The 13,626-nt window shown below is 54.2% G+C and overlaps 6 protein-coding genes across 6 annotated transcripts; 2 read left to right on the forward strand and 4 right to left on the reverse strand.

The window, feature by feature from the left end:
• Positions 1-591: 591 nt before the first annotated feature.
• PG998_000733 (uncharacterized protein) lies at positions 592-2,268 on the reverse strand (the record flags this gene model as incomplete). Its single annotated transcript, XM_066867551.1, has 4 exons — positions 592-1,215; positions 1,349-1,647; positions 1,704-2,129; positions 2,190-2,268. 4 exons carry the CDS (start codon positions 2,266-2,268, stop codon positions 592-594), a joined length of 1,428 nt encoding a protein of 475 aa, XP_066735966.1.
• A 1,065-nt stretch (positions 2,269-3,333) lies between these two features.
• PG998_000734 (uncharacterized protein) lies at positions 3,334-5,495 on the forward strand (the record flags this gene model as incomplete). Its single annotated transcript, XM_066867552.1, has 2 exons — positions 3,334-5,250; positions 5,307-5,495. 2 exons carry the CDS (start codon positions 3,334-3,336, stop codon positions 5,493-5,495), a joined length of 2,106 nt encoding a protein of 701 aa, XP_066735967.1.
• A 793-nt stretch (positions 5,496-6,288) lies between these two features.
• Positions 6,289-6,756, reverse strand: PG998_000735 (uncharacterized protein; the record flags this gene model as incomplete). Its single annotated transcript, XM_066867553.1, has 3 exons — positions 6,289-6,328; positions 6,420-6,551; positions 6,629-6,756. 3 exons carry the CDS (start codon positions 6,754-6,756, stop codon positions 6,289-6,291), a joined length of 300 nt encoding a protein of 99 aa, XP_066735968.1.
• Positions 6,757-9,700: 2,944 nt separating this feature from the next.
• PG998_000736 (14-3-3 protein) lies at positions 9,701-10,740 on the forward strand (the record flags this gene model as incomplete). The annotated part of the gene is given in 5 exon segments (XM_066867554.1): positions 9,701-9,804; positions 9,879-10,242; positions 10,256-10,428; positions 10,485-10,555; positions 10,612-10,740. 5 exon segments carry the CDS (start codon positions 9,744-9,746, stop codon positions 10,738-10,740), a joined length of 798 nt encoding a protein of 265 aa, XP_066735969.1. The 5' UTR covers positions 9,701-9,743.
• A 440-nt stretch (positions 10,741-11,180) lies between these two features.
• PG998_000737 (diphthamide biosynthesis protein 4) lies at positions 11,181-12,041 on the reverse strand (the record flags this gene model as incomplete). Its single annotated transcript, XM_066867555.1, has 1 exon — positions 11,181-12,041. One exon carries the CDS (start codon positions 12,039-12,041, stop codon positions 11,181-11,183), a length of 861 nt encoding a protein of 286 aa, XP_066735970.1.
• A 753-nt stretch (positions 12,042-12,794) lies between these two features.
• PG998_000738 (mitochondrial 54S ribosomal protein mL59) lies at positions 12,795-13,479 on the reverse strand (the record flags this gene model as incomplete). Its single annotated transcript, XM_066867556.1, has 3 exons — positions 12,795-12,830; positions 12,896-12,956; positions 13,094-13,479. 3 exons carry the CDS (start codon positions 13,477-13,479, stop codon positions 12,795-12,797), a joined length of 483 nt encoding a protein of 160 aa, XP_066735971.1.
• Between the last annotated feature and the right edge of the window lie 147 nt (positions 13,480-13,626).

Consider the following 13,626-nt stretch of genomic DNA (forward strand, 5'->3'; position numbering starts at 1 on the left):
CCGGTTGGGCATGTACTCGAAGTGAGAGCGAGAGCGAGAGTGAGTGTGAGTGTGAGTGTGATGCGTGAGGGCGTGGAAGTGATGCTGCTCCAAGAACAATGGATAGGCGCCGGGCTGAAACAGCATCACCAAAAAAACCAACAAGCTGCAGTTGCTATGGGCCACTAAGAAACCCGTATTTTGCATCGGGCGGTGTAAGCTACAACTACATGCCAGCTTAGCTCAGGGCTTTTTAATGGATGGAAGCGCTCACAATCCTGAGGAGGGGTAGTATTGCGTAAAGCCAAGCCGACCGCTTAACTTGCCTTGCAGATTCCTAGTAACATTATGCAGCAAGCCTTATCTTTGTTTGGTGGGCAATCCAGCCTCGCATAACTTCACGCCCTGGAGGGGCTCTATTTCTATGCCCCGGTGCACCTGAATAACCACCACAATGGTGTCTCGGATCAGTGCTAGGGATACAGACATGTAGATTACGTACATCTCCAAGCATGTCTGCATAGGTACATTCCACACATGGTCACCGATGTTATTACTATATATACGTAGTAGATTTTGGCATATCCCATTAGTATTTGTCTCCTATCTTGCCTATTTCCTCGTCTTGCGAGCATGCTTGACTAGATTCTCTATTACACCTTCAAAGGTTTCGCGGTCGCCAATCTTCTCGTCTGTGCGTTTCTTCCAGTACTCCAGGAGTTCGTTGGCCAGCCCTTCCATCTCCTGAAGCTTGGTCACATGCTCCTTGAGCTCGGAATCTGTCATACCATTGAGAGCTTCCTCGGTCGTTGCACACAACTGCCTTGCCGAAACAAGATCCAGCTCTGGTGCAGGGAGGGGCCCTTTACGTCGCTTGGACTCTGACCGAGGCTTTTCTTTACCTTGTGAATCCACAGACACCGACGAACCATTGGTTTCTTCTTTCCGTATTCGAGATATCGACCGGGATTCTGATGACGTCCGTAGGGACCCGTTGGAAGTGACACGATGCAGTGATGGCAGAACAAGTTTCTTCTGCTTGGAGGCTGGCAAGATCTCGTCGAGATCGACTGGCACGCCGAGAGAGACCAGGAAAAGCCGCCGTATGCGTGACCGGATCCAATCTGGGGGTTGGAGCGGGGGTGGTGCGGCGAGCTGTGACCAAAGAGAAGCACTTCGAGGATTGAAGAAAATCGGGTTGTCTTTAGGGGGGCCCAGGAAGCTCAGGAAGCTCATCTAAATCGGGTGGGTATAATGCGTTGAGATAGGGTTCTGTAGCTGCTAGAACGTCCTCGGAGTCGAGACCGTCTAGATCTAATATTGGCTGGGAAATGATAAGCTATTTGCCCAAGGGCCCAACACCACATACTATGAGAGTGAAAGCTTCGACGTACAAAAGAGGGTACTGAAGCAGAAGGCTGGACAACCCCCGGCGGGGAGCCGGGGTTTCCGCCTCTGCCTGCTGAAAATCGTCATCGAAGTCACCAAAATCGGCATCTTTGTCGCCTTCCTCGAAATCGTCAAAATCGTCGCCAAAGTCATCATCATTGTCATCGTCGCCACCATCTACTGTCTGCTCTCCAGAAGCGTCCATTGACTTTGCCGCTGAAGACTTCCTTCGTCGATGTTTAGATGGTGACTTCAGAGATGGAGACGCAGGCACATCATCTACGAGGGTAGGGTCAATCGATGCAGGGTAGCTCAGGAGGACTTGGCTGCCGTACCAGTTGCTTGTCCGGTGGTTTCGAGCGAGGCTGGCTGAGTGCTGGCCTCACCCGTGCCATCGGCTTTGCGGACATAATCAGGAGTAGCATCCGCTTGGCGGAGGTCTTCGTGGTAGTGCTGCGTGGTAGAGCCTGGTGCGTCGGGTGTCTCATCTACTACTGTCTTCGGAACAGGCTGGCTTTCTGGGGTGGGAGTAGCGACGTCTTTGGTGGAAGCAGCCGCCTCTGTGTCGGGAATGACCGCAATCTCATCTGGGGTGGCATCGCTGGTTCGTTTATCGTATGCCTCCGTTCCAGGCACCTCGCCATGTGAAGGCTCGTCGTCCACTTTCTCGACCCGGAGCTTGGGGACAGGGGAATGGGGCTCTGCACTCTCCGAAGGAGCCGAGTGCGCATCAGAGAAATGGTCTTCGGAGTCGGACGACGCTACCGGAAGATTCGTTAGTGAGGTGTATGAAGCATGGCAAGTTGCTCAGAGGTAGGTACCTAGCTCGTGTGCGCCAGGGTCTTGAATCCCCTTGGGCTCGGGTGCCTCAAGACTGTCTGACTTGCGCTCTTCGGGCATTTTCGGTTGCTTTTCTGGGCTGCAACTTTGACAGAAAAGACAGAACGAAGCGGCCACCGGTGTTTTATGTGCACCACAGGGCAGGGAGGTTGAAGAAAGGAATAGGCGTAGGGGCGCCAGGAGCTGCCGGCTCCCTGTCAAATCAACAAGGGACAGCTAATCAGGCGGGATTGGGATCCGAAACCTTGATGCAGGCTGAATTATGCGATCCGGGTTTGCAGAAGAAAAAATTGGTGGACAAGAGTAGGCTTTCGAGCTCTCTTGGCAGCTAGACAGAAGGGGACGAACAGGTCTTGATGGTGAATCGAGAGCTGGGTACAGATCGATCGGCCGTCAGGACAATGATGGAGGAAGGATGCACTTGCAGGTAGTCTGGTCTAGAACGGCGAGGGACGGTCCCGGGCGGAGCATCCAGCCTTGGGCCAGCTCGAACTGGTACAAGCGCTCAAGTAGAGAAGATGGTTGGACTTCCTGCCTGAAGCAGCACCGGCAGGAGGACAGGTACAGGCCAGGAGACCCGGGCAAAGTACCTGCTTAGCACCCATCAAGCCATTGGATATCGGATACGTTATATGGCCCGTGCATGGCCGGCTGTGGGTCGGTTCGAAAGCTGAGAGAAGCGCTTTCTGCTGTCGCGTATCTAAGGGAAAAAAGTAGGAGGTAACTGAAGGTTGGGCGTGATAATCGATACAGCACCGTCGACAAAAAACATACATACCGCCACTTGATAGGCCTCATTTTCCTCCAACCGCATCTGCACTCGACGTAAACAGACAATCGCCAGAACTCGGTCGGGATACTCTTGGGAAAGCCGAAGGGTCCTCCAATTTGCTACAGCTGGTCGGTGGTTATCTGATCTGGGCTTTTGCTTCCATCAACAATCCACAACACACCCAGGGCCAAGCTCCGACTGCTGCCCTTTTCGCAAGCATCCAGCTACATCTATCTTCTCCCAAGATAGCAAACGCAGGGATGAGCAACGCGCCTTGAGCCACGAAAGAAGAAACACATTCCTCCTACCAACGAATACGCAGCATTCCCTAGCTGCAGCCAGGCGCGCCCATCATGTCTTTTACCTTCGGCAATGCCAGCTCTGCTGGCCAATCGAACAATGCCACAACCTCGTCCGCGCCAGCTTCAGGCTCGCTGTTCGGCTCTGCACCTGCTGCTTCCAGCACGCCTCCTGCCACTGGTAGTCTGTTTGGCGGACAGTCTGGCTCTGGCTTCTCCTTTGGCAATGCCGGTAGCGGCAACAACACTTCCACAACCCCTGCTTCGACTACCCCGGGCAGTCTGTTTGGCAACACAGCTGCGAAACCAGCCGACGCGAAGCCTTCACTGTTTGGTGCTGCCCCAGCTTCCGGCGCGAGTACTCCCAGTGGCAACCTTTTTGGTTCGGGTAGCAACAGCAGCGCCAACACACAACAACCTGCAGCCAGCGCATCTCTTTTCGGTGCTGCTGGAAAGCCTGCTGCTTCGGGCGGAATCTTTGGATCGACACCGGCCTCGACTGCCGCCAGTTCTACACCTCCAGCAACCGCTCCCAGCTCCGGGAGCTTGTTCGGCAATAAGGACAGCAAGACCCCGGCAGCGGGTACCACGCCTACTTCACAGCCAGGAGGCGGCATTTTCGGCAACGCGCCAGCTTCAGGTACCGGCACCTCTTCAATGTTCGGAACCACGCCAGCAAGTAACCCTCCTGCAACTGCAGCCACCCCAGCCAAACCTTTGTTCGGGATGAACTCGACTACACCCGCTGGGGTGCCGGCCACCGGTAATTTGTTTGGGGGAGCCGCGGCAGCAGGAGATAAGAAAGAGATTAAGACGGGAGGGGGTCTATTCGCTGGAGTTGGAGCTTCACAGAACACATCAACGCAACCCGCATCATCGGGCGCGTCAGCACCAAGCTTATTCGGAAATACTGCGAAGGCAGCAGCTCCAAAGGCCGCCGAGGCCGCTCCTTCATCCTCGTCAAGTCTATTCGGCAAGCCTCCAGCTACACAAAGCAGCACGCCGACCTCATCCATCTTCCCAGGTGGAACTGCTCAATCTAACCAACCCGCCGCCGCCGCTTCTGCAAAGCCTGCTAGCTCGCTCTTTGGTAACACGCCGACTACTACCGCTGGAGCCACATCTGCTGCATCCTCTACACCTGCTACCGCTGCTCCAGCTGCAGCTGGCTCGATGTTCTCGGGGCTAAACAAACCCGCACCTTCTACTGCAACGTCCGAGGCAGCAAAACCTGCTGGCTTATTCGGCGCCGCGGCGCCTGCTACGACTACTGCTGCGCCAGCAAGCTCTGCTGCAGCATCAGAAACGCCTAAAGCGGCCGGTGGCTTGTTCGGTCAGGCTGCCTCGACTCCAGCTTCGTCTGCTCCTGCGACTACTACTGCCGCTGCAGCGACAGCACCTGCTACTGGCTCGCTTCTGGGCCAGAGCAAGCCGGCGGAGACGGCAAAGACTAACGCGAGCGCAAATCCAAACTTGGGCGCATCTACAACAGGCCCGACGTCTCAAATTGCTCGCCTGAAGAACAAGACGATGGATGAGATCATTACGCGATGGGCCACCGATCTATCCAAGTACCAGAAAGAATTCAAGGACCAGGCTGCTCAGGTTGCAGCATGGGATCGACTCCTGGTCGACAACGGCGAAAAGATCCAGAAGCTCTACCTGAGTACGTACGAAGCCGAGAAGGCAAGCCGCGATGTTGAGCGTCAACTGGTCGCTGTGGAAAGTCAACAGGAGGAACTCGAGAGCTGGTTGGACAAATACGAGTCGGAAGTTGATTCAATGTTCAATCGTGATATCGGCCGCAACGAGCAGCTGGGAGGTCCTGACCAAGAGCGCGAAAAGACATACAAGCTGGCTGAGAAGCTTACTGACCGACTGGACGAGATGGGCCGCGATCTCTCCAAGATGATCAAAGAGATCAACGACATTTCGGGCTCCCTGAGCAACGGCAACAAGCCTGATGATCCAGTAAGTCTCTCCTCGAATAACTATCACTACTGCTTGATACTAATCCTCGGAACTAGTTGAGTCAAATCGTCCGCGTTCTCAACGGACATCTATCACAACTACAGTGGATCGACACCAACGCCGCCACGCTTACGGCGAAGGTCAATGCTGCGCAAAAGGCCAGCGCCACCATTGGCAACCAATATGGTGGAAACGAGCCCGATGCTGCCGAGAGCTTCTACCGATCTTACATTGGTCGACGATGAGCTGTGGGGGACTTTTAGTCTCACGACTCACGCGGGGGCTGGCTTGGGGTCGGCCCATGAGCAGACGTATGGGTCTGACAAAGATTGTTGGTTTTGAAGGGGTCAGATTTGATGCTGACCTGTGTGCTTCGATCTTCAGGCAGAGAAGTGTAATTCTAGATAGATTCCGGCTTGCCGAATGCTCCTGCAGTGCCCGACCAGACGACTTACTGGGTACTACGCAAGTTTGATTCATTGCCTATACTAGTCAGAGTGTATACGCATAGTTGATACATCAGTGGTAAAAGAATATCGTGTTCATGTGAGCTACCGGCATTTCATGTCTTCCAGATAATACCCAATCGAGTTCAGGAGTCCGATATCTGTCGTCTTCTCCTTCCCCATTTGGATAACAAGATATGGTCGCCGGTGTGAAGCGATCTTGCCTCGACGATATTACCTTGGAGCCTCGTCATCCGAGCAACAAGCCCAAACAGAGTCCTGTATATTTGCCTGCCTGGTATACTACAACAGGGGTTGCACCGAGTCATGGTCATGGAAACAAACAATGCACGGGCCAGAAATCATCAGAGAAGTATCCTCCAAGAAGCGGGCTGAATTTGTCTTTATTGGACCGAATACATACATACAACTTTACCGGCTCACGAGATCATACGATACAACAGTGGCGCCAATGACAGTTCAATAAAACTCAATGGCAATGCTCTCTCCATAACCACTCCTCCCGAAGCAAAGCCTTTCCGCAACAGTAGAGACCAGCTCGAAGGTTTGGTCGATTGTGGAAATGGGTTTTTTAGTTGTGTTCACCACCCTGCTGGCGAGTTAAGTCGTCACTAGCAGTGGAAATATTCCTCTCAGCATATGCACACAAAAGAGCAGAAACAACGGATAGAAGAGCCCAAGCTGGATGGGAAGCAAGCTTACATGTGATCGCTCAGCTGCTTGAGATGCTCCTGCTGTTGGGCGACCTTCTTCTTGAGCTCCAGCAGCTTCTCCTTCTCGCGCTTCTTGATGGTATAGTCCTCGTTGGCCTTCTCGCGTTTCACGAACGGGTCGCTGTGTGTTTTAAGCACCAATTGATTAGTTACGCCATTGTTGTCTGTTGTTTTGTTATATGTGGTGGTGGTATTTACTTAGAACCGCCGAGACGTGGAGAACCGGTGTCGCCCTCGGACATGACCCGGAGCGAAGTGGTGAAGGCTCGGCGCGGGGCGTAGGCGGTGAGGCCACTGGAGGCCTTGATGACGGACTGTCGGTACATCTTGAAAGAAATGCGGGCGTATGTGTGGTATGTGTGTGTGTTTGTGGTGATGATTGATTATAGATCTGTGGGATCTGCCTCGGGTAGATTTGGTGGTTGATTAGCTTCGACGACTCTTGCACATGGATGATGGAGACGACAGTGATGGACCGGCTTTATATATCCTTCGGGTTGTCGTATAGATGACATACAGAATTAGATCACGAGAACGGCCTTCTCAGCCCCGCGACTTACCCTGACGAGATTCAATTGCAATGGTGTTGTGGGCTGATGACTGGAGGCGGCGGCAGTAGCTTAGGGATGGGCAGAGCAAGCAGGAAGCTCTCGGTGTCTTGCTTCTGGCGGTTGCGTCAATAGATGGAGTCATTGGAGCTTGGGGCCACCTGCAGCCGGGGGATGCCGGGAGAACGGGTCGGTTAGCGGGGAGGCTGGCTTGTTCCCAGCTGACACCTGGGGGAAGGAAGTGTGCCATGTCGCATGTAGGCAGTAGGTCTGTCACAGTTGCGCAGATTCCAATTCATGAACCACCTACACTACACGACTCTGGTTACTTGGGCAGGTAGTAGGCTGTAGACAAGTGAACCAGCCATCATGCTCTGTGTACCTACTACACTTCGTGCATTTGAGTTCGCTGTCGGGCTTCTTTGCAACCAGCCATCATACGATCAGTCCACAGGACTGCGAGCATGACCAGCTTCGCGCGTTCTGGAATCGAATGCGCTCAAAGGCAACCCGAGGCTCGGCTGCCCCAACGTCTACACTACATTTCGGCTGGGCTCCGGTTCTCCCGCTATCGATGATCAAGTGTATCACATCCCCCGTCCTTCATGAGCATCGTGAGGTGGCTCGTGCGCTATTGCTTCCAAGCAGCGTCATCGGCAATTTCGAGAGCCTTCTCTGCTCCTGAAACAAATTAATTGGATTATCGACCGGTGGCAGGAGTCAACACAATGCATTGAGACCCCGGGCACAGAGGTTGAGGCCGAGCCAGGTACACCAGGCACAGCAGGGCGAAGGAACTCTGCAAACGTCAACAAGTGTCCTGAAGCTCTTTCACCGCCTACAGTGCAGAAGAAGAGGGAATGGTACAGTTCTTCTTGAAGTCATCAGCAAGCCTTGAGAGGCTCTGTCCGTGGATTCAACAGGCTCCAGCTCTTGAATAAGCCGGCGACGAATTCTGATCCATCGCTCGTTTGCCTCCTGCCAAGACGAAAGTGCCCGGCGTTGATAGGAAGCATTGGTGCATCAGCGGTCAGATACCCCTATGCATTTATGAGGTAATAGTAGTCGATAGAGCAGGGCAGATGGCAGATAATTAAGTCTCATTATAAGGCTTCGTATCCAAGAGGTTGTATTGGATGTCGGCCCCCTGCGATGATCCCATTCACACTAGCCTGCCTAAAGAGGCTCTGGGAAAGGCTGACCCAGCAAGCCAGGCAATCAATTGAAGCGTCACCTGGTTTTGGGACACGTCTGCTGCCCCTCTCTCTGTTACTCCCCGGGGGTTGATGCTCTTGTATTATTAGGTGTCCGTCATGCCATCTGGGGGTCGCCTCCTGTGGTTTTGTATCTGATGTACATGCTGTATCTCCTCTTCTCTTGGCCAACAAAATCAAGCCCAAACCCATCTCAATTTCCAGGCGCAAACCCTCCCCTCCGAGCCTCCAGAACTGGACCAGATAAGACCAAAACAACCGCTTTTTGAGGTCCCATCCTCCCTTCCCACGCTCCCAATTGTGTTCGTTTCTTTCTACTCTCGCAGTACTTACTTACCTCCCGAGCCTGCTGCAACCACCCCCTCCCCCCTTCGAGTATCTGTATCAACACTTACTTGACCAGACAAGACAAGACACGTGAAAAATGTAAGTAAATAGGAATTCCAACATTACAAGACTTGCTTGCTTGGCACTGGTGCAGTCGCCACCATAACCTTGAAGACAGAAAGCAGACGGCGAATCGCCCTCCTGTTGATCTGGTTCCCCCCGTTTCCCCCGTTCCCCGTTCGCTGGGCGTCAAGCCCAAAGCCAGCCAGCCAGCCAGCCAGCCAGCCAGTGCCGGTTCCTTTTTGCAGATTTGTCTAGCTGCCCAGTTGCCAGTCAGTCTCGCTTCTTCCATGCGTTCCCCCCTACCACCCCGCCCCAAGCCCGAGCCCGAGAGCCTAGGCCAATCAAGCCAGCACCCAGTAACCAGTGCCATCCTGCCTGAGACCTGCCTAAAAGCCCCCTCCTTCTCCCATTGATTCAATCAATCGATTCTCCATCCCTTCCGCTACCCATCTTCCTGGCTGAACTCCTTGGCATTTTTGGCACAATCAACCTTTGCTGCTGGGCTTGCACATCCGATCTGATCCCAACCCTGAACTCTTTCCCTCTTTCGTCATCGTCCATCAACCACCACAACAATCGCCTCATTTGGCAACACTCTTTTCCTGCGTCAACCACAAATCTCAACAACCAATTTCGACAATCCCCTGCCACTCAAAAAGGTACCTATCCAAACCGCCGCTTTCTTTTCGGATCGGCGACGGCATCCGTCCCCTTTCACGCGTCCAGAACACTATAGGCGGTAGGCGCAAACCCCACCATTGCGGGGGGGATTGGCCTTCACCTCCCTTTGTGACGTGCTTCGTGCTTCCCAATCAACCCGTTACTTCCTCAGGCGCATCTTACCAGCGTGTCAAGTGCGGCCGTCTGCGATCGCCTCCTCCCATCCCCGGGATTCCACTTCTCGTGCTGCTTGCTGTTGCTGCTAAGACCGAAAGCCCGCCCGCCACTGCCTAATCCGCGTCTAGATTGACGGTTTCCACATTAGCCCTTCATCCCTTTTCCGACTTCATCAAGGCTTCGCGCACTTCCCCAACATTGTCAAACCACGTCACCCTTGCTATTGCCAATAGTCGCTTTATTCAGAGATACGCTGCTGACTGCGCTGCTCCCGCTTATAGTTCTCATTCCTGACTTAGTATCGACAGAAGAAGATCCGACAAGATGGGTCACGAAGATGCAGTCTACCTCGCCAAGCTCGCTGAGCAGGCCGAGCGCTACGAGGGTATGTTTCTCGCCGATCAGTCCCCAGTATATTCCAAGGAGTCGACCGGCCGGTATGCTGACCGCGGTCAATAGAGATGGTCGAGAACATGAAGGTTGTCGCCTCCGAGGACCGTGATCTGACGGTTGAGGAGCGCAACCTTCTCTCGGTCGCCTACAAGAACGTTATCGGCGCCCGCCGCGCTTCGTGGAGAATCGTCACCTCTATCGAGCAGAAGGAGGAGTCCAAGGGCAACTCGTCTCAAGTCGGTCTTATCAAGGAGTACCGACAGAAGATCGAGGCCGAGCTCGCCAAGATCTGCGATGACATCCTCGAGGTTCTTGACGAGCACCTGATCCCGTCCGCCAAGTCCGGCGAGTCCAAGGTGTTTTACCACAAGATGAAGGGTGACTACCACCGTTATCTTGCCGAGTTCGCCATCGGTGACCGCCGTAAGGAGTCGGCCGACAAGTCGCTGGAGGCCTACAAGGCTGCCACCGAGGTCGCTCAAACCGAGCTTCCCCCCCACTCACCCCATCCGCCTGGGTCTCGCCCTTAACTTCTCCGTTTTCTACTACGAGATCCTCAACGCCCCCGACCAGGCTTGCCATCTGGCTAAACAGGCTTTCGATGATGCCATTGCTGGTGCGTTACAATACACAAACGTATGAGATGACATATACTGACGATGGCCACTGCAGAGCTCGACACGTTGAGTGAGGAGAGCTACAAGGATTCGACCCTCATCATGCAGTTGCTCCGAGACAACCTGGTAAGTTCTCGCCTAACGATGGTCTGGATGTGCCTTGCTAATCTCTTCACACGTAGACTCTCTGGACCTCGTCGGAGGCCGAGCCGTCAACCGAGCAATCTGCCGCCACTACGGAGACCGATAAGGCTGAGCCTGCAGCAGCGGCTGCAGCTGCGCCTGCAGAGGAGCCCAAGGCTGCCGAGTAAAAGCTGTCCTTCGCTTGACCTTGTGATATTTAGAGGTACGGTGGATACTGGTGTCTTAGGAGTGCTGCTTGAAACCTCGTTATCTGAGATTCTGCATGCTTTTTTCGCGACTGCAAATACAAACAAGACCATGACTTTTGGGGAATGGGGATATTTCTCTCTTCCTAAGGGCAGAAGGGCTAAAGAATAGTTTTTGGAGGTTGATCACCGTATGCTTGCCTTTAGACTCTAATGCAACCCGTCTGGACAACATCAATGCAAGTAATTCGCTGCAGATCAATCTATGTTGGAGCAAGTGACCATATACTCGTTAAAGACTCGTGAAATGCTCATATCTCGTGCAGACGTCGGCTTAATACTAGCACATCCAGAAACACGCAAACTCCAAGTCCAGTTCCTTCCCCTCTAAAACGCCGATTTCCAAGTGCTATGCAGGAAACTTAGGAACTTCCGGTTCTTGCGCCAGCACTCAATCCAAGCCCGCCTCCGATGGAGATGCCGAAACTGAACTTCCAGTTCCATCGACCCGACTGGCCTTCCCCACTGCCTTGACTAACGGTCCTTTGCATGTTGCTCGTCGTCGAGTTTGCCCTGTTGATATCCCGGGAGCCTTTGCTCTGGCGCTGCTGTGGCGGCGGCGGGCGCCGAACTTCTTCCTCCTCGTCTTCCTCCTCGTCGTCCGTCACCTCCTCGAATAGCACCTTGAGGGACAGGCTACACCCCGAGCACTCGACCAGGAGCTCACCGTCCTCGCCCGACTCCTCCAGGTCGTCCTCCTTGAAGCGGAAGCCGCGCTTCTGTCCGCATCGGCAGGACCGGTAGTACATGCCGCGCTTGCCGTCCCACGACAGGTCGTCGAGGTCGACGGTCTCGACGCCCGTTTTGAACTCATGGTGCTGCTCCTGGCTCTGGCTACGGGTGTTGTTCCGCGACGTCGACGAAGGCGAGGTTGTCTTTGTTGACGTGCGGGTAGTAGTGGACGAGGAAGTGGCGGTCCGCGTCTGCAGGTTCCGGGCGTATTCCCGGCGCTGCTTGGTGTCGCTGAGGACGGTGTAGGCGTGCGTGATCTGGTCTACGGTATACAGGGCAGACTTGCCGGTGCCGGCGGTGCTGTCACTGGCAGCGCCGGCGGCCTGCGGGTTCTTGTCCGGGTGGTACTTGAGCAGAGCGCGGCGATAGGCCTGCTTGACGGACTTGGTGGCCGTGGGTGGGTCTTGGCCCTGGAGAGACTGCGGGCTGAGAGCGAGGATCTCGAAGAGGGTCGGCTCCTTCTTGGGCTGACGCGGATTGGGTGGAGCCATGGCTTTTATGTGTTTTGCCCGCCCTCGTTAATCTTTCCCTTTTATTGATATGAATATTTGGGGTAGATCCGTCTCCCAGTCTCCCTTCTTACTGACTTTAAAACAAAAGACGGGGGTTTCCCATCAATTTTGTTCACATGGGTGGGTGGGATATTATTTCGTTCCAATCGAGTCAGTAGCTACGCGAACCGATTTATAGAGAGTCATGGGCGAATAAGAAAAGCAGGAAACGGCAGGAAACGGCGTGGTATCAGGTGAGGGGGGATCAGGCAGCTGTGACGTTGAAGGCTCGAGTAAGTGGGTGGGAGAAAGTTGGAAATCTTGGACAACCGGAAAGTTCTTGCGGGTCACGTGATCGGGTTGTGGTAGTTGAAACCCGACGAGAAGGTTGTTAATAAGGCTGACTAGGCCAACAACAAGCCAGCAGGCATGGGGTTCGTCTGATGGAGAAAAGAGAGAGAAAGAAAAACAGAGTAGAGTTGTGAGATACCATACTTGGCCTGGCCGCACGCCTCAGTTTCTTCTGCCAGATAAACTGGCTTGTTGCTCGAACGAACCTTGTTCTGCCCGGCGATAGGCGTGCTGGTTTCTTGCACCCTGGAGGGCTTCAATAAGCAGGACAGACATATATACACTTTGGCGAGAGTCGTAATGGGGTCAATTGGCTCGTGGATTGATACATGTTGATACATTGTTTTTTGTACAGTCGTAAGATGCTGGCGATATAGTTCGCCATATTCCAGATTCGTTTCCTTATCGGGGGAACTTCTTCCATCCACGTGTACCAGTCTGGTGTTCCGGTTAGCATGTGTGCTGTATGGTTTAGAGGTTCGAAGACATGGGAGGGTGCTTACTTTTCGCCATTCCCTGACCAATCTGGGCATGCCCAGCATAGCTGTTCTCCTCTTCTCCATCCTGCACGAATTGTTAGTACCGTCCGGTCCAAAAACGCCTTGGTGGTATGTCCCAGGAGGCCAATGGTGATGCTCTTCTGCGCTGCTGCTGCTGCTGCTGCTGCTAGCAGATACGGAGAGAGGGCGGTGGCGACGTACTTGGTAGCCAGCATACGCTCGTGCAAGTGACCCTTGACCTTCTGGCCGACACCGGTTCCCTTGACCTGCAGGCCCTCCTCGACGCGCTTCCGTATCCGCTCCTCGGTGCCCTTGTGGGTGAAGGGCATGAGCTCCTCGACGCCGGCAGAGCGGGCCAGCTTGACCAGCTCGGCCTGGCGGCGCAGGGAGAACTCGGGGTCCTGCCAACGGCCCGTGACCGGGTGCTTGTGCGGCAGGAAGGGGTTCGCCGTGGCGCCGTCCTTGATCGTGTTCTCGGCCGTCGTCTTGGGCAGGATCTGCGTCGGCGGGTACTTGGCGAAGAAGCGCTGCAGCCGCGGGTGCAGCTGCTTAGCCAGCTCGACGTAACGACTCGTTGCGGCGGCCATGGTGCTTGTGCGTGTGGGTGGGTGCTGCAGCTGCTGCTGTTGCTGCTGCTGCTGAATTGAAAGTCGACAACTACTAGGCTCTCTAGACTTCGATAATTCGATGCGCAAAGAATTGGAAATCGGAGGTCTTTTGTGCCCCACTTAGCA

The sequence above is a fragment of the Apiospora kogelbergensis genome, assembly GCF_038363985.1.
Source record: "Apiospora kogelbergensis strain CBS 113332 chromosome Unknown utg000001l_segment0_segment0, whole genome shotgun sequence".
Classification (NCBI taxonomy): domain Eukaryota; kingdom Fungi; phylum Ascomycota; class Sordariomycetes; order Amphisphaeriales; family Apiosporaceae; genus Apiospora; species Apiospora kogelbergensis.